Source organism: Nerophis lumbriciformis, linkage group LG01, assembly GCF_033978685.3.
Source record: "Nerophis lumbriciformis linkage group LG01, RoL_Nlum_v2.1, whole genome shotgun sequence".
Lineage (NCBI taxonomy): Eukaryota > Metazoa > Chordata > Actinopteri > Syngnathiformes > Syngnathidae > Nerophis > Nerophis lumbriciformis.
The window spans coordinates 35,855,792-35,875,791 of NC_084548.2; the positions used below are offsets into that span (position 1 = coordinate 35,855,792).

The following is a 20,000-nucleotide window of genomic DNA, read 5'->3' on the forward strand; positions in this document are numbered from 1 at the left end:
TCTGACGAAGCTCCGACTCTGCTCATCCTGTACACAGCTCACACTCCCTTTGATGGGAATGCATCCCTCTCCTTTCAAATTCAACAAGATGACGGGCCAGCAGCAGAGACGAGCTCTACACACGCTGAAGAAGTGCAATTTGTTTGACAGCCAGTTTTAATGGAAAATGGCTGGCCTTTGAGATGTCAGTGATTCCATTACCCTTTAAAATCAGTTGTTCTGGAAGCTTTGTTCTGTACCTGTGGCTTTATTCACATTTAGCAGACAGTTTGCCTGCTTCAAAATTATATGTGGAATATGTATTTTGTAGTTATTGGAGAGAGGACTGGTACGAAAAATGGGAACAGCTAATACATAATGGATTGGAATAAAGATTCATTCAATTGTTATCATATTAACACAATGACAGCGTTCATAAAAATGGATTCCCAGCCTGGTGCAGCGCTTCTCTGCTTAATTCTTAAAGGGTTTACTGCAGCAAGCCGAGCTGCTGCTGCTCTCTGTGGTTCTCTACCCAAGGAATGTGTGTTATCATGCAGTGCCCATAAATCATTCATAAGTATAGCAGGAGATCAGAGTGAGTTATCGCCACAGATCAGAGGGAATGATCTAGCAGCGTATGTTTGATTTGATCCATAAGATCACAACTAATACATGAAGCATGAGAAAGTGGTGTAGCTCATCAGTGGGACGAGTCAAAGTGATTCCCCAATCAGTTTGACGCTGAAGGTGGTGCAGGCTTCGACTGACGGGCCTTTTTATTGTCTGCTGCTCTTTGCAGAAAGCCCGCTTGGCCAGGATACGAATTTCCAAGACAGGGAGCTCCAGTGCCTTCCTCCACAACAAGCGGAATGGCCTCTTCAATGAAGCTTTGGAGCTCACGGTAAGACCAGACAGTTCTCCTACATCACTGCTGCTTACATTTCTTGTGGTGACCAATAAAAGGGAATGACGACGATGGTTTGCAGGTAAAAAGGTATCTAACGCTTAAACCAAAAATAAACAAAAGCCGAGTGCCGCTAAGAAAAGGCATCGAAGCTTAGCTATGCAAAACGAAACTAAAACTGAACTGGCTGTAAAGTAAACAAAAACAGAATGCTGGACGACAACAAAGACTTACAGCGTTTTGATTGATTGATTGAGACTTTTGTTAGTAGGTTGCACAGTGAAGTGCATATTCCGTACAATTGACCACTAACTGGTAACACCCGAATAAGTTTTTCAACTTGTTTAAGTCGGGGTCCACTTAAATTGATTCATGATACAGATATATACCATAAATATATACTATCATCATAATACAGTCATCACACAAGATAATCATCAGGGTATATACATTGAATTATTTACATTATTTGCATGTGGAGCAGAACTAAAACACTACACACAGGAAAACACCAAAATACTCAAAATAAGTCAGGGCGTGATGTGACAGGTCGTGACAGTACATCTACTTTGAGACAAGAGTTATAGTGATGCATGATTGGTTATGGTTTCAATTCATATCCAACAATTGCTAGAACAACTTTTTACTGTCAATATCGGCTGCTGAGTTTCATTTTTGTTTTCTGCTGGGGGTGTGCCTCGGGATTTTTTCAATGAAAAAAATGTGCCTTGGCTCAGAAAAGGTTGAAAAACACTGCATTGGAGTAAGGTAAATAACGTTCTGCATCAGCCAGTCAGTGAAAGGTATTTTTCTTTAATATAAGCAACATGGCTGGTCTGGTCTGCATGTGGTCGTATCTACATGAAGGAAACATTCATGCACACGAGAGATGAAACGATATATAAACATTTTATGTCACGGTTATCATGACCAAAATGATCACGGTTATCATTACTATCGTGGTATTGTTGAATGTGCTCAAAAAGTACTTATACACACACTGGACTCTTTTGACCAAGTTTTTTCCACATAACTAAAATAAATAAAGGCCCTGAGATGACTTGGCCAGGGTGTACACCGCCTTCTGCCCGAGTGCAGCTGGGATAGGCTCCAGCACCCCCCCACGCCCCGAAAGGGACAAACGGTAGGAAATGGATGGATAAAATATGCACACTGTTAGAAAACCCAATGTTTTGTATTTCTTATGCTTCATTGATAGTGTTTTAGTGTCAGTGTTTTCTGTTGTAATGTCTAAGCTTTTATTGTTTTGAATATTGGTGTGTAATGTAACTTCAAGATTTATTTAAATGAAAAATCCATGACAACTTATAGCTTTGTGGCGCCCTACTCTGTTCAGCGGTCCTTGAACACACCGTAAAAACACCTCCGTCTCCGTAAAGAATAATCACACTGTCTTCCTTGTGGTCTACATAAGGAAGACATCGGCCTTTTGTTTTATTATTTAAAATGTTTGTTTTTTTATCGTTGGATGAAACAAACTATGGTAATGGTTGGTAGTTCTTTGGTTTAAAATTCTACATAAATTATGTTTTACAGACAGGGGCAACCATTCTCCCGATTTCCACCCGGACAACATTATTGGGAGCGATATGTCTAATATTTTTATTTCTGACAGTCCAAATATGTTGTCATAAACACGTAAGATTTTCTGCCCATCGTCTGTGTTTGCAGTGCGATCGCTTCCTTTCTCACAGCCGTTTGTGTGTAACTGGGCCAGTTTGCATGCACATTTCAGACGTGCTAAATAATATACGGGACAGTACGGAACAGTTTTAGTCTTGATAAATCAAATTACGAGAGCGAAAGGATTATGTTGGGGCGGGGGTGTGGTTAAGAGGGGAGGAGTATATTTACAGCTAGAATTCACCAAGTCAAGTATTTCATATATATATATATATATATATATATATATATATATATATATTAGAAATACTATATATATATATATATATATATATATATAAATAAGAGAAATACTTGAATTTCAGTGTTCATTTATTTACACATATACACACACATAACACTCATCTACTCATTGTTGAGTTAAGGGTTGAATTGTCCATCCTTGTTCTATTCTCTGTCACTATTTTTCTAACCATGCTGAACACCCTCTCTGATGATGCATTCTGCTTCGTCTCCTTGTTGTGTGCGCAGTTGTGCACTGCACTCTCTAAAAGCCCTAGATGTTATTGTCACATATGCATGTACAGTAGATGGCAGTATTGTCCTGTTTAAGAGTGTCACAACATTGCTGTTTACGGCAGACAAACTGCTTTACGGTAGACGAAAACGTGACTGCTGTTGTTACCGCGCTGGGAGGACGTTAATGAAACTGCCTAACAATAAACCCACATAAGAAACCAAGAACTCGCCCTCCATCATTCTACAGTTATAACGTGATTGGGCAGGCACGCTGTTTATATTGTGGGAAAGCGGACGTGAAAACAGGCTGTCGACACGTCACTCAGGTCCGCCTGAATTTCGGGAGATTTTCGGGGGAAAATTTGTCCCGGAAGGTTTCCGGGAGGGTTGGCAAGTATGCTATTATTACACCTAAAAGCGTGATTTATTTTACTCTTTCATTGTCTACTTTGTCTATTTGTATTTGTGTTTGACTCTTCCTTCTATTGTTACCAAATAACATTATTTTAGTTTTACTGAGATTCAAAGATAGTCTGTTTTTGTCAAACCATATCTTTAATCTTCCGTTATTATTTGTATTAGCTTATGTGTGTTCTCTCCTGAACAATCTGCAAATAGTACTAACTTTAAGTCTTTTGTAATTTTACAAATGTCATTTATGTAGAGATTGAACAATTTGGGGCCCAGTATTGATCCCTGGGGTACGCCACAAAATATATTTGAGGTGAGATGCATGATTTATTATCTGTAATTAACATATTTTTCTTGGTTTTTGGATGTTTTTAGATTATTTCCATCAGCTTCATTGTAAGCCACTTTGTATCCGCCCATACTTGCCAACCTTGAGACCTCCAATTTAGGGAGGTGGGGGGGGGGGCTCGTGGTTGGGGGCGGGGCGTGGTTGGGGGCGTGGTTAAGAGAAGAGGAGTATATTTACAGCTAGAATTCACCAAGTCAAGTATTTCATATATATATATATATATATATATATATATATATATATATATATATATATATATATATATATATATATATGTGTATATATATGTATATATATATATATATATATATATATATATATATATATATATATATATATATATATAAAAAGAAATACTTGAATTTCAGTGTTCATTTATTTACACATATACACACACATAACACTCATCTACTCATTGTTGAGTTAAGCGTTGAATTGTCCATCCTTGTTCTATTCTCTGTCACTATTTTTCTAACCATGCTGAACACCCTCTCTGATGATGCATTGCTGTGTGGCACGCACAAAAGTGCTTTCATCAAATGCACTAGATGGCAGTATTGTCCTGTTTAAGCGTGTCACAACATTGCTGTTTACGGCAGGCAAACTGCTGTACGGTAGACGAAAACGTGACTGCTGTTGTTGTGTGTTGTTGCCGCGCTGGGAGGACGTTAATGAAACTGCCTAACAATAAACCCACATAAGAAACCAAGAACTCGCCCTCCATCATTCTACAGTTATAACGTGATTGGGCAGTTACGCTGTTTATATTGTGGGAAAGCGGAGATTTTCGGTAGAAAATTTGTCCCGGGAGGTTTTCGAGAGAGGCGCTGAATTTTGTGAGTCCATCCATCCATCCATCTTCTTCCGCTTATCCGAGGTCGGGTCGCTGCTGCCCCCGCGACCCGAATTTTGTGAGTCTCCCGGAAAATCCGGGAGGGTTGGCAAGTATGTATCCGCCTTCTTTACAAATTAGAATGCATAAAAAACTAAATTTAAAAAAAACCATCTAATTAAATCCTGAGAGTACACAAATTATTTACACTAAGGTTAAAGTGCCGCACTGCCTTTTATCCATGTCAAGGATCATTTGAGCAGCTTACCACTTACCCACATAGTCCACTCCTTAAAAAAGCTTCATGAACATAATTTTGTGCAATGCAAAAAAAATCTTTATTTGAAAAGGTAATAATAAAAAAATCCTTATTTGCAGAGGTAATAATAAAAAAAACATTTTGGATCGATACAAATGAAACTGACAGCGTTCTTTTCATTTCACTTGGGGGACAAAGCAAACAAGAAACCATGACATGTTTTTCAATATTTTCTTAGCTTTATGACAGTGAAAAGGTCTCGCTTGTCTGCATGAAAAAGTGGTTTCTCAAAAGTGTCAGCCCTAAAATATTTTTTGGGGCCGAATAAAATAATAAATGTCTGTATGGTAAAAATATGACCACATACGCAGTTTGTCTACTCGTTAGAGGACCCACATCAGCCAAAGGCTGCGTTGTTTATTTGAGTCACATCATTTTATGTCCAACCACCAGGGAAGTAGAAATATTGCCCTCTTATTCATGCACATAAACACAAGACCAAAAAAAAAAAAAAAGTAGTTATGAAAAACAAGTCATTATTAACGGCCCTCGGCAGAGGCAACATGTTATGTACTGTACATCCATTAGGTGCACAACTCAATGTTTTGGCTCCATCGATCTCAGCTGAAGTGTCTCCTGGGTTCACGCTGATAATGTGACCCTTCGCCTTCTGCTGAGGCGGTGACTGCTGTCTGATCTCAGCGCTGAACTCCAAACACGAGTAAAAGTGTGCCTGTCTGTTCTGCTTTGTCTCCTTCTCTGACTCAAGCAACTTCCGTACAAGATGAACCTTTCAGATCAGGTACTGAGACTGCAGCTGCCAGCATCGCATCTCCCATATCTGATTAGAGTTTCCTTGAAAGACAGCCCAGCACGCTGCTCATTTTCTAACGTCTGCATGTGTCATTGCAGGGTTCTATTGAGGACGAGCAACAGATAAATAAGTCCACCTCTCTGTTGGAGAGCCAGCGCCATCACCTGCTGCACTGTCTGGAGAAAACCACTGTGAGTTTACACATGCCCACATATTTGATTACTAATAGAAGGAGCTTTTCACAAAAAGTCTCCTTTTTAATAACACTGTACAAAGTTGTGAATCCTAACATTTTTAAAAATGAGATACCGTTACACAATGCAGTTATGAATTGCTTTCAGCTCTCCAGATATCCACTAAAATGTACCTTGAGAGACCTGAGTAAAAGTACATTGCACTTATGCAAGCATGAAAACAAGCAGAAAGAAATTGTGCAAGAAATAATATATAACTGCACATATACTATATGTCCTTGGTGAAAATATTACAAATATGGACTGTGAATGATAATTCTCATTTTATGAGAAAGTAAAGTGCCTCTCTCTTGTAGCTAAAGTACAGTAAACAAACTATTAGAAACATCTCCCAATATAAATGATAAATAAATGGGTTGTACTTGTATAGCACTTTTCTACCTTCAAGGTACTCAAAGCGATTTGACACTACTTCCACATTTACCCATTCACACACTGATGGAGGGAGCTGCAATGCAAGGCGCTAACCAGCACCCATCAGGAGCAAGGGTGAAGTGTCTTGCTCAGGACACAACGGACATGACGAGGTTGGTACTAGGTGGGGATTGAACCAGGGACCCTCGGGTTGCGCACGGCCACTCTTCCACTGCGCCACGCCGTCCCTATATAATGTATTGCAGTAAATAAATGCTAACTACTACTATATTATTTTGAAAGGGCACAATTTTTGGTACAATTCTTGTGTTGAATATGAGTATGCCAGTCGACCTGGTGTTTTGCCTCAAGGTGTAAGCCCACTAATTGGGTAAAAAAAAAATGCAGGCCGCCCATGGCTAAATTGGGGACATAAACAGAATTTTATTTGGAAACTCCCCAGATTATAAAAAAAAATGTTCACAATGTTTTATTTATGTGAAACCTTTTTTAAACTTTTTTTAAGGAAACTTTAATTCAATTTGATGCATGTTCAGTACTAAAACAAATTCATGAAAAAATAAATGTTTATTATTCTTTTTCTGTGGAAAATAACCATTTTAAGACCAATAAAACATAAACCCATTTTTTTGAGAGACGACCAGCAATGAAGGTGCACCACAGAAAACGGTGTGACTGAATGGGGAATTGTGTTACTATATTCTGAACAGTGAAGGGCAGGAAGTGGATAGGAATATGTTGCACTAACATTTAATATTAGGTGCTCTGTCATTCATAAATTGACATTTTACATGCGCAAAATGGGGCCCACCAATGATGGCGGGGCTCTTTGCAGAGCGTGTAATCTGCGTGGTGGGAGGGGCGGCCCTGCATGCACTGATATTATGATGCACACTGGGTGTTTCGGCCTTAACACTGGACACAGTAAACACCAACACAACCAACACTATAAAGCAGGACTAGCTTTAGCCAATCGTTACTGATTTCCATCCACCTTGTGGGTTGTATGAACAGGAAGCATCTCCCTATAACAAGGAACATTTGCACATGAAGTCAGCAGACAGTGGGCAACATTTCAAGTACAATACATTTCATGTAAATACCAGAGGTCACATGACTTGAGTCGCAAATTTGAGGACTTGAGACTTGCTTGACTAACACGGCCTGACATGACTTGAGACGTGACTTAGACTTGAGACTCGAAATGACCTGACTTTTTTTTTTTTACCTTACCGTATTTTTCGGAGTATAAGTCGCTCCGGAGTATAAGTCGCACCGGCCGAAAATGCATAATAAAGAAGGAAAAAAACATATATAAGTCGCACTGGAGTATAAGTCGCATTTTCGGGGAAATTTATTTGATAAAACCCAACACCAAGAATAGACATTTGAAAGGCAATTTAAAATAAATAAAGAATAGTGAACAACCGGCTGAATAAGTGTACGATATATGACGCATAAATAACCAACTGAGAACGTGCCTGGTATGTTAACGTAACATATTATGGTAAGAGTCATCCAAATAACTATAACATATAGAACATGCTATACGTTTACCAAACAATCTGTCACTCTTAATCGCTAAATCCCATGAAATCTTATACGTCTAGTCTCTTACGTGAATGAGCTAAATAATATTATTTGATATTTTACGGTAATGTGTTAATCATTTCACACATAAGTCGCACCCCCGGCCAAACTATGAAAAAAACTGCGACTTATAGTCCGAAAAATACGGTAAATGTCCCCCTATTTTTTTCATTTTTGAAAAGTTTGATTATGTTAGAAATGTAGTTTTATTTTGAAACATGATATGGTGATTATTTTTTTATATTCAGCAGGAACACACAGAAATAACTAAATTCAATAAAAATATAACAATAACATTGTTAACTTACATTGTAAAGCAGCCTCAAAAAAAGAGTGAACATATTGATTTTGTTAGCATTACATATGTATCTTAAAGTCAATATTTTGTACAGACACTGAACTTTCAAGGTTTTTTCTGTGAAACATGCCTTTTTGAGCATTTTAATTTGACTTGCTATAAGCCCAATAAACATGACTTCATTCTCACCACCGTGCTTGAGACTTTATGACTTGATACCTGCCTTTAACTTGCATATGAGTGACTTACCCCACACCTGCTAAATTCTAACAGCCGTGGAGAACCTTTTATGAAAACGGAAAAAAGTTGTTGAGATGCCGTAAAGATCTCAATTTGTCTTCTTCTGTTTGGTCTTGTTCTCTTGATCTTCGTAGAACCATGAGTTTGTGGATCATCAGTATTACCAGCAGAGCTACATGGATGCTGGGCTGCAGAATTACCCATCTCGGAGCCCCTCCCTCTCTAGTCAAGAGGGCGTGACGAGCACGTGTTGCACCCGCCGCAGCAAAAAGCACCACAGCCCTTTGGCGAACGCCAGCGCCCCGGCACTCATGCAGCCTTTGACGCATGCACACCAACAAGGCCTGCAGGAGCTCAGCACCATCCACATTCAGCCCCTCAGCACCAGGTAGGCTCGCTGACTGCCATGTTGCTGCAGGAATGAACACAGCACATAGGATGATGCTGTGGAACTTCAGTTTTGGCAGATCCTTGCTTGACATTTTAACCTTGCTAGCAAACATACAACACTGGGGTCCAAACTTGAGATTTACATAACTGAGGCGTTCCTCAAGACAGACACCCTTTTAAGTCCTCTCCTTTTTGGCATTTCCTAATTTGGTTTGTGTAACTAAGGTGTTGCTGTAGCGTGTTTACTTCAGATGAAGTCAGTAGTCAATTTTCAACTACTTTAGTTATACTAGTACTGTTCCTCATTTTCCCTTTTAGGTCCACTCTTATTTATCATTTGGGCTATTCAACTGTTGGTTCAGTTTAAAAAGACTTGTGATACTCACATTTTTGCAGTAGATTCTGGAAAAACCCCAGAGTGCTGTCATAGTGATGATGATATTTGACTAGCTGTAGTGCTGAAGGTCCTTAAAAAACAGAAGAGTGCTCCTGTAACTCTGACAAAACAAATAGACTAAAATCAAATGTCTACTGTAGAGGACACTGGTTCTCTGGAATATACAAAATAATACTAATAGTGAAGGAAGAAGCCCAGCTATAGCTTTCTAGAAATGTGGCCCCTAAAACAAATGAGTTGAATATCCCTGCTATAAAAACAATCCCCATTATTATTATTATAGAGGTTTATTTGAAATAGGGACAGATACAAAAACATAGACATCTGAAACAGTTGCATCTTAGTGTTTGTAGCCAAAGCTAATTTACAACACTTGTCCCCAACAACAACAACAACACAGATCCAACATAATTAAAATAGGAAAATAAAAAATAGAATGAGTCAATAATAATGATAATAGTAATAATATAGACAAAGTGCAAACTAGATAAAAGCCAATAATAGTAATAACACAGACAAAGTGCAGACTAGATAAAAAACAATTAGTAAAAATTAGTAAAAACTAAACATGGGAACACGATTGTTGCTCAACTAGCCATAATTTTGTTTGTTTTTTGAAAGTGACAAGTGCAGGTATACTTTTCAAAGTGTCCGGTAAAGAGTTCCATAGTTGTGGTCCTTTTATTGAAAAGGCAGTCTGGGCAAAAGATGTCCTACGAAATGGAACACAACAGTTGCCTTTTGACATTGCTCGGGTGGTAGATCTGGGACCACTTTGCAGTCTTGTAATTGCCTTGCAGAGCTATTGGGGAGCAGAGTTATCCAAGCATTTAAAAACCAGTTTGACTGTGTGTAACAAAATAAAATTGCTAAAACTTAAAATATTGTATTTGGTTAAAATTTGGCAATGATGATATCATATACTCTTCTTGTCTAGAACTTTCAAGGTGCGGTTATAAAGACACTCAATGGTCTTGATTGATGACTGGTGTGCCTGGGACCATGTAGTTAAGCTTTAAGATATGTGTGAAAGAATCATTGCATTCATAAAAGCAAAAGCACAGCTAAGAGTTAAGCAGTGTCTTATAATCTTAAAACAGCCTCGGTTTGCCTTCAGGGTTTTACACATTTTCTTAATGTGACTTTTAAAATTCAGCTGATAAGTCTATGATTATGCCCAAATATTTGACTTCAGGTACTTGTTCAATGAGCTCCTCATTAATTTTTATATTCAGGTTTGTTTGAGGTAGCTTTTATATGGAGAAGCAGACAGAGTTAGTCTTTTTAGTTAACTCTAAAAAGACTAACTTTTTACACATAAGTGTTTTTCAAGAAGTGTCCGTGAAAAATGATAAATGGGTTGTACTTGTATAGCGCTTTTCTACAGGATGATGCCAGCCAAGATGCTATTTTCTAATCCTACTGTAACTTCAGACCCTGACCTAACCCCACCCCCTAAATCCATCACTAACCAAAAACTCGAACCCAATGGCCCTGAATAATTTTGTCGTGACAGAATTTTTTTTCACACACCCTGATTTGTATTACCGTTTACAACAGATTTGGGAAAATTACGGCCAGCGGGCCACATATTAAGGTTTTAATCCAGCCTGTGGACGTTTCCAAAAGTTGTTGTTTCAACTTTAACATCGAAACTGAAACTGCCATAATGATGTGTAAGTGCTGTTTTCAAATTACTGTTGGTCTTGAACTATAGAAAGTATTTCAGTGGTTGGAACCTGCGCTGATATACGAGTTATTACGGTAGACTACGTCACAGCAGCTCAGACAGGCACCAAGCAGTGTGGGCGGGGTTTATTTCCAGAAATGTCAGCTTGAACAGGCGCGGAAGCAAATCTTACAACAAAGTTCTGCAGAAAAGTGGTATTATATCAGATTGTAGGTGGGTTTTTTTACCCTCTTCCTTCACATTTTGCTGTGTTTGTTGCGTTTTGCTTGATTGTAAAAGATGTCGATCGAGGAGGTGGTCTGAGAAGTAATAGAGGAGCGATGTTTGTATGTTAATATTCAGTGTTTTATTGTTCATAGTTAATATTGTAAAACCCACATTCTTTATTTAAATGTACTTTCTGGGTGTCTCTCACAGTAAAAAAATAAATAAAAAATGGTTTCCGTTTTTTGAGGTGGTCTGTCATAATGTTTTTAGCATTCTATCAGACATTATTGTGACTTTTTGTATTAGTGTTCCTTAAACAAGGGACCCAAGCAAGCACACATACTGTACAGTACATGTATATATACATACATACATATACATACATATATATATATATATATATATATATATATATATATATATATATATGTATATATATATATATATATATATATATATATATATATATACATATATTATAATTGTATACATGTGTACACATATTTGTATATATATATATATATATATATATATATATATATATATATACATATATTATAATTGTATACATGTGTACACATATTTGTATATATATATATATATATATATATATATATATATATATATATATATATATATATATATATATATATATATATACATATACATATATTATAATTGTATACATGCGTACACATATTTGTATATATATATATATATATGTGGGTACGGAAAGTATCCAGACCCCTTTGAAGTTTTCACTAGTTGTTTCATTGCAGCCATTTGCTTAAACCAAAAAAATTTCATTTTATTTCTCTTCAATGTACACTCAGCGCCCCCATCTTGACAGAAAAATCAGAAATGTAGACATTTTTGCTAATTTATTAAAAATAAAAAACTCAAAAATCCCCTTTTTGCGTATGTATTCATAACCTTTGCTCAAAACTTTGTTGATGCACCTTTGGCAGAAATTACAGCCTCGAGTCTTTTTGAATATGATGCCACAAACTTGGCACACCAATCTTTGGGCAGTTTCGCCCATTCCCCTTTGCAGCACCTCTCAATCTCCGTCAGTTTGGATGAGAAGCGTTAATTTTCATCCACAATGTCCACATTGCTGCATTCATCTTTCCTTCTTTCCTGACTCGTCTCCCAGTACCTGCCGCTGAACACCATCCCCACAGCATGATGCTGCCACCACCATGCTTCACTGTATGGATGGTAGTGGCCTGGTGATGAGCAGTGCCTGGTTTCCTCCAAACATGACGCTTGGCATTTACGCTAATGAGTTCAATCTTTGTCTCATCAGACCAAATAAGTTTATTACTCATGGTCTGAGAGTCTTGCAGGTGCATTTCGGCAAACTTCTTTACTGAGAACTGGCTTCCGTCTACCATACAGGCTTGATTGGTGGATCGTCCTTCTGGTAGATTCCCCTGTCTCCAAAGAGGAATGCTGTAGCTCTGACAGCGTGACCATCGGGTTCTTGGTCACCTCCCTGACTAGACTAAGATGAATGCAGCAATGTACAGAGACATCTGGGCATATATACACACACACACCCTCCCCCCCACCGCTTCATAGCAGCAGTCGACCTCCAGGGCCCCTACCCCCCCCCCCCCCCCCCCCTGTTGCGAGTTGTCATGATTAAATGTAACATGTTTATGTGTGCATGGCATGGTGGTTTTTTCCCACTCCAGACTAGGCCCCCTTAGGAGCCCAGTCTAGATTGTATTTTTTTTACTCATCTTCTTACCCAGCATTTTACCTTTGAACGCGTTTGTGCTGAAAACATAGTTTTGTTGCAATGACAATAAAGACCTATCCTATCCTATCCTATCCTATCTTGGATGAAAACAAACGCTTTATCCAATCCAATGGAGCTTGAGAGAGGCTGTTTTTTTAGCTAATTGCTGGAATGAAACAAAAAGTGAAACATTAAAAGGGGTCTGAATACATACTGTATACCACTGTATATGTGTGTGTGTATATAACATACAGGTACATGCATATTTTTACATGTTATACACACATACACATCGGCCCCTAGGCACATTTTTTTCTCTCAAGGTGGCTCCTGAGTCAAAAAAACAGCCCAGGTCTGATTTAGAACCTGATTAGTCTTTATTTATTAAGCTGTAGAAAGTAGAAACCACTGAATGATGTTCCTTTGCCCCTCCCCACTGGGTTGGTTAGTTCGACACATACACCCCACCCACATCAAGCCCTTTTTTCTAAAAATGTCTCCCTATAACCCTTGAACTCTGGTAGGCCCTGCAGTCACAACCAGGGGCGCCGAAAAGGGGGGGTAAAGGAGACGGATTTTAGGGGCCCATGATGGAGGGGGGCCCAGAGAGGCCCCTAATGATGATGAAATTATAATACAGAAAAAATAATGACACTGTGTTGGGGGCCCTGTAAAGATTCTTTTCATGAGGCCCAAAATCCCTAGCGGCGCCCCTGGTCACAACCCAGCGACTATTTCAGTTTTATCCTTTACTTTGTCTGGATTATTTTTCATAGAGCCTTTTTCCCCTCCATTGCCTCACAGCCGCTCCAGTCTGAACATGCGCATGGACGAGCAAGCGCCCCTCAACTGCCAGGGCAGCCAGATCACCACAGCCATCATCAGCATCCCCACGCCACCAGTCACCACACCTGAGGGCGACGGCCACCTGCCAGCAGGCCCCGCCCACCAGAACGTTGTGAAGGTGTCCGCCTTGTGAACGTGTCGTCTTGACAAGACAGTTGAAGACTTGACTGTGACAGGCAAAAAAAGCGGACATAATGTTGGACGAGGAAGACATGGTGGGGACTGACCTCTGCTGGCCATGTGCTGTAACTACATGAACTTCCTGTACAGAAGAGGGATTAGATGCAGTACATCCATGTTAATAGGTGTGTGTGTGGGTGTGTGTGTGTGTGTGTGTGTGTGTGTGTGTGTGTGTGTGTGTGTGTGTGTGTGTGTGTGTGTGTGTGTGTGTGTGTGTGTGTGTGTGTGTGTGTGTGTGTGTGTGTGTGTGTGTCGCTGAGCACAAAGCACCTTTTCATGATTTAGTTTTACTCTTAGAAAATAAGAGGATTTGAGTGGAAAAAGACAAAAAAACCTATCATGTTGGTATATGAGCAGGAGATGAGTTTCACATTTGTAAATGAGCGTGTGCATCTCCTAGTTAGAAGACTCGTGTTGTTGTGCGTGGAAAGTACGTGCCTACCATGGAGCGTGTGGGAATGTAGTCTAAGTCTTCTGGAAGTCTATCTAATGCTCTGTGTTTGCTATAGTTGACTAGCCGCCACTCCTGTGGGTTCAAAGTATTACATTTCTGTCCAAAATCCTCAGCTCGGGGCCTTTTTATACAAAATGTGCCAGTTCTGTCAGGGTGGAAATGTTGGTTTGTGTTGATGGGTGTGAATATTGTTCTGTGGTCCTCAGGCTCTAATACAGTGGTTCTTAACCTGGGTTCGATCGAATCCTAGGGGTTCGGTGAGTCGGCCTCAGGGGTTCGGCGGAGGTCAAGACACATCCGACTCATCGTGTAAATAAAAATGTCTCCCTATCGGCGTATTACGGATACGGCAACAGCTGACTGATTTGCAGGTGTGTAATTTTTTGTGAGTTTATGCACTGTGTTGGTTTTGTTGTTTGAACAAGGTGATGTTCATGCACGCTTCATTTTGTGCACCAGTAAAAAAACATGGTAACACTCTAGTATGGGGAACATATTCACCATTAATTAGTTGCTTATTAACATGCAAATTAGTAACATATTGGCTCTTAACTAATCATTATTAAGTACTTATTAATGCCTTATTCGGCATGGCCTTATTATAACCCTAACCCTCTAAACCTAACCAAATTACTCTAAATTAAGTATTTATTACTTAGAATATGTTCCCTTAGTGTCCAAATAACTCTAAATTAAGTCTTTGTTACTTAGAATATGTTCCCCATACTAAAGTGTTACTAAAAACATATCATTTTGTCTTGAATTTGAAAAAAAAAAAAACATTTTATTTTTCACTAAAGAAGGGTTCGGTGAATGTGCATATGTAACTGCTGGGGTTCGGTACCTCCAACAAGGTTAAGAACCACTGATCTAATAGCTTAAATAACTCAATTATTCAAGGTGTGAAATGATGTTTTGAATCCAGAGGCATGGCGATTAAAAGCACAAGGCATTTGCTGAGAATTTTGGACACCGACATGTTCTGAGCCCTTGATTTTTGTGAATATTGTTAATAGGATCTTTTGTAATATTTGACCATGGTTTGGCAGAGCCAGTGAAGCGGTTCTCTCCTCTCCGTTTGTGTTCTTCTCTCTGTCGTCGTCGTCGTCCGCTTGTGTCCCTCCTGTATGCTTTCAGTAGTCCTTTTAGCTGTCAGAGCCTTCTTACTCCCCCAAACTCAGTGGGCATTTTCCCAAGTTGTCGGGTATGTGTACTCTATGTGGTTAGGAAACTTTGGTGTTTGTAATTTTTGTCCTCCTTGGTGTTTACCTTATCTTCTGGGGACCTCAAAGCAGGGATGTCCGTCATGTGAGATGGAGGTCACTCCACAGATCTCTGTCGCCATGTTTTTCCCAGAACAATCATGTCACCTTAGAAGCCACCAGAGCCATTGAAGTGTACAGACGGTGACCTTTCGAGCTGATGTCCCCCCCCCACCTGGCCTTTAGATCCAAGTCCAACTCATGTTAGAGATCCTAAATCCACTTTCTTCCCACTCTTGCTCCACGGTGATGAAATAAAATGGTCATCGTGAAAGCTTAGATGTACCAGCATAGCACCGTAAATGTCATACTGGAGGTGGTCTAATAGCGACCCTGCTGGTGTTTAGTAATTATCATGACTGCAAAATGACCTTTTAAAAAATGAAAGACATACGGACAATTAAAAAGTTTTACATGCATTTGTACTTTTGAAAAGAAAATCATATCACTAACTGTATTACTTCTCATATCATTGTCTCACAGCCCAAAGTTCTGCTCTCTTCCTGAATTCTGATTGTTATACAATAGGAAAGAAATGGGAAGGTGGTGGGGAGGGGTTCATCATTTTGCAATGCAGTCTGCTGAAAATGATGGAAAGCACCACTCTACATAGGAACTGACGCTGTGGCCAAAGTTTGAATTGCCACAAAACACACTTCATGTTGTTAAACACTCTACTGCCATCTGGCAGCTAATGTATCATGTTTCATGTGTCAGGTAAACCGCGACGAATGAGGCCATATGAATCCCCTTCCTAGAGTACCCAGAGAAAGCCTAACACATTCTATACAGAGTAGCAACAGCGAGTGTTAAATCCTAGTACTATTTTCGGAATGTTGTACCCAAGTGATGGTGTGAAATCACTTTGCAGGCGTTAAAAAAAAAAAAAGAGACAAGCACACATAGGCAGATATTTTTGGTCTTATTTTGAAAGCAGTGTTAAAGACATCGAGTCACAGTATAAAGTCAAACATTTAGAATATTTTCAAACAAGATGGCAGAAGTGGGGTTTCTTTCCAATGTTCACTTTTGAACAGTGAAGCTGAAAGTGGACAATGATTGACATTTTTATTTACAGTCAAAGTTCTGTTCTGTACTCTCATTAACTTTGACTTTGCCCTCACCTGTCACTGTTGAGACTACTGCTGTGTACCGTGTCATGTGTTGGTTATTATTTATGCCTTTGTCTTGTGTCCCAACTGTGAAACGCCTGATAAAACATCTATATCTGCCACATTCGCATGTCGATGCTTATTTCCCCTTTCAGTCACTTTTGTTGTTTTTCGGGGATGAGTGTGTTTAAGCCTGTAAAAAAGGCAGTGATTGCAAAATTTCTTCATACAATTATAAAAATCACAGCAGGATATTGTCAATTTATATAGCAACAATTACAACAACTTTTCACTTCTCCCACTCAAATGTGTGTGAAAAGTTCAGGATCCCGGTTGCAGTGGACACTTTGGGAAAGACGTGAAAATCTTGCTGAGTTCATAGCGGAACTGTCTGGTGACTAAAGTGTAGATGAGTGGATCCACTGCAGCTTGCACACAGGTGAGCACCATGGCGGACGTCTCCAGCTCCAACAGCAACTATACGACATATAGAGAATGCATGTAAGTATTGAAATTATGAGATTCAAATGTATTCATTAGAGATGGGCCGATATTATCGGCCGATAAATGCGTTAAAATGTAATATCGGAAATTATCGGTATGGTTTTTTTTTTATTATCGGTATCGTTTTTGTTTTTGTTTTTTTAATTATTATTAAATCAACATAAGAAACACAAGATACACACTTCTTTCTGTTATTAATATTCTGGTTCCTACATTATATATCAATATATATCAATACAGTCTGCAAGGGATACAGTCCGTAAGCACACATGATTGTGCGTGCTGCTGGTCCACTAATAGTACTAACCTTTAACAGTTAATTTTACTCATTTTCATTAATTACTAGTTTCTATGTAACCGTTTTTATATTGTTTTAATTTCTTTTTTTATTCAAGAAAATGCTTTTAATTTATCTTTTTTTTTTTTTTTTTTTTTTTTTAAGTACCTTATCTTCACCATACCTGGTTGTCCAAATTAGGCATAATAATGTGTTAATTCCACGACTGCATACATCGGTTGATATCGGTATCAGTAATTAAAGAGTTGGACAATACCGGAATATCGGACACCCCTAGTATTCATCCGTTTTCTATACTGATGAGCTGGAGCCTATCCCAGCTGACTACAGGTGAGAGGCACAATAAAATGTATTATTACAGTAGTCCATCATTTATTGCTGTTAATTAGTTCCAGGCATGTATGAATGAATCATTCTAGAAATATTTTCATAGCTACAGCAAATAAAATAAAAACTGTTACAGCCTTCTAAATATATTTTTCAACTTTATGAGAGCCCTCTAGACATGAAATAACACCTTTTAGTCATGTTTACACTTTTAATCCAATTTAGTATTGCTGCCTGAGGCTGAGGCAATCAGCGGCTGCGGTACTGAACAACATGGTCTCATGTAGTGGCTAATACTACTGTAGTGTTGATATTTTTGGTCCATTTAGCCATTTTTATGCTTGAAAATGCTTAACTTAGAACAAAAATTTTGTAGAGTATGCTTAGAAAATAAATTACAAAACAATCTGCGATGTGATGACGCCACAATATTTGAAGCAAGATGCTGCAAGGGACATCCATCCATTTTCTACCGCTTGTCCCTTTCGGGGTGGCGGGGGGTGCTGGAGCCTATCTCAGCTGCATTCGGGCGGAAGGTGGGGTACACCCTGGACAAGTCGCCCCCTCATCGCAGGGCCAACACAGATAGACAGACAACATTCACACACTAGGGCCAATTTAGTGTTGCCAATCAACCTATCCCCAGGTGCATGTTTTTGGAGGTGGGATGAAGCCGGAGTACCTGGAGGGAACCCACGCAGTCACAGGGAGAACATGCAAACTCCACACAGAAAGATCCTGAGCGCAGGATCGAACCCAGGATCTTCGTATAGTGAGGCAGACGCACTAACCCCGGCGAGGGACAACTGTACAACATATCAAAGCCCTAATATTCACTTAATTAGTAGCCGCACTAAAAGGTGAGAGATAGAAATATTTAGATTCAAAAGTCTGCATTTAAGGTTTCAGCATTTTTGGTTTTATGTTGATTTATGAGCACCAACTTTACACATGATTAAATATGCATTGTGAATGCAGGTTGTTATGCAGTATAATGATACAGTCAACTCACTTTGTCAGTTTCTGGCCATGTGATGAAGTTGTTCATGAGCAAAATAACCACCATGGGAAGCCAAAAAAGCGTGAAAGCGATGATAATGTAGCCAAAGCGTTTGGCCAGTTTGCCCTCCACCTGTTTCTTCCCCCTCTCTCTGGCTCCAGGCGTCAGAAGGCACACTGCTCCAACTATCTCTGGATGTATAGCCCGGGCTCCTCCGGGCGAAGTGCCCGAGCAGGGCTCACTGGCCACCTGCTGCGTCAGCCGCCGTGCGCCCAGAGGCTTGCAGTAGGCAGGCGGGGCTGACCGTTTTCCTGAAGTCGGGTCGCTCATCCAGCTCCAGACGTGCGCCGACACTGTTGGCATCACTCGAATCCCACGACTGAACACTTTCTTCCGTTGCTGCCTCACAATTTTGATGATTCTCCCGTAGTGAATGACGATGACGGTCAGAGACAATCCCCACAGAGGAGCCAACACGTAAGGTCCGAAGGGATCGGAGTAGCGAGGACGAAGGTCGCCGTGGGCGTTAACCGGCCGACAGAGTGCGTAGAAGAGAGACTGTTTAGAGAGTGTCAGGCAGACCACTGCCAGGATGAGGCCGCACGCCCAGATGGACAGGATCCAGGAGCGAACTCTGGCCTTCCTGCGCTCAGTTTGGAAAGGGAACGCGATCGCTTGGAAGCGTTCCACACTGATGCTGACCAGAGTGAGCAGCTGCACGCAGCTACACAGAGCCCAGGTGAACTGCTGCAGGGCGCACACGGCCACCGGCACTCGGCTGCCCTCGCCAGAGCACAGTAAGGAGGCGAGCAGGAGCGGCGTGTCCACGGAGCACTTGAGGAGATCGCTGGCGGCCAAGCTGACCAAAAGCGCGTTGTTGCTCGTCTGGAGACTCTTGGTTCGAAACACAACCCAACACACCCACACGTTACCGGGCAAACCGAGGACGAGCGTCAGAAACAAAACCGTGCAGTTGAATAGAAGAAACGCCAGATCATAGTCGGCCTCAACTTGCGTGTTTGTGTCGTTCCTGGACACGTGAACGTCCATCCTTCAAGTCTCCTCGATCGAACTTTACGTATGAAATGTTTTCTTCGCATCCTAAGGAAATCCTC

At 40.0% G+C, this 20,000-nt stretch overlaps 2 protein-coding genes across 3 annotated transcripts in view; one reads left to right on the forward strand and one right to left on the reverse strand.

Moving 5' to 3' along the window:
* Window positions 1–14,742, forward strand: part of kcnd3 (potassium voltage-gated channel, Shal-related subfamily, member 3) — a 314,453-nt gene extending 299,711 nt beyond the window's left edge. The window contains exons 4-8 of one of the 2 annotated variants that reach the window (XM_061980346.2): window positions 782–883; window positions 5,670–5,702; window positions 5,813–5,905; window positions 8,606–8,859; window positions 13,707–14,742. In XM_061980346.2, coding sequence (XP_061836330.1) covers window positions 782–883; window positions 5,670–5,702; window positions 5,813–5,905; window positions 8,606–8,859; window positions 13,707–13,881 — 657 coding nt within the window. In that variant the 3' untranslated portion in view covers window positions 13,882–14,742. The remainder of the gene's footprint in view (window positions 1–781; window positions 884–5,669; window positions 5,703–5,812; window positions 5,906–8,605; window positions 8,860–13,706) is intronic. The other variant, XM_061980353.2, reaches the window with a different exon arrangement.
* A 2,335-nt stretch (window positions 14,743–17,077) lies between these two features.
* Window positions 17,078–19,935, reverse strand: LOC133612197 (thyrotropin-releasing hormone receptor-like). Its single transcript, XM_061969384.1, has 2 exons — window positions 18,898–19,935; window positions 17,078–17,233 (listed from the first exon to the last, which is right to left on the reverse strand). The coding sequence occupies exons 1-2, from the start codon at window positions 19,933–19,935 to the stop codon at window positions 17,078–17,080; spliced, it is 1,194 nt and encodes a 397-aa protein (XP_061825368.1).
* Window positions 19,936–20,000: the final 65 nt, after the last annotated feature.

What these genes read in the sequence shown, in the direction of transcription:
- LOC133612197 (XM_061969384.1), bottom strand. Translation starts at nt 19,935, where the DNA reads ATGGACGTTCACGTGTCCAGGAACGACACAAACACGCAAGTTGAGGCC. An exon ending in CATGGCCAGAAACTGACAAA is followed by an intron (nt 17,234 to 18,897) that starts GTGAGTTGACTG and finishes TATGTCGTATAG; the next exon opens with TTGCTGTTGGAGCTGGAGAC.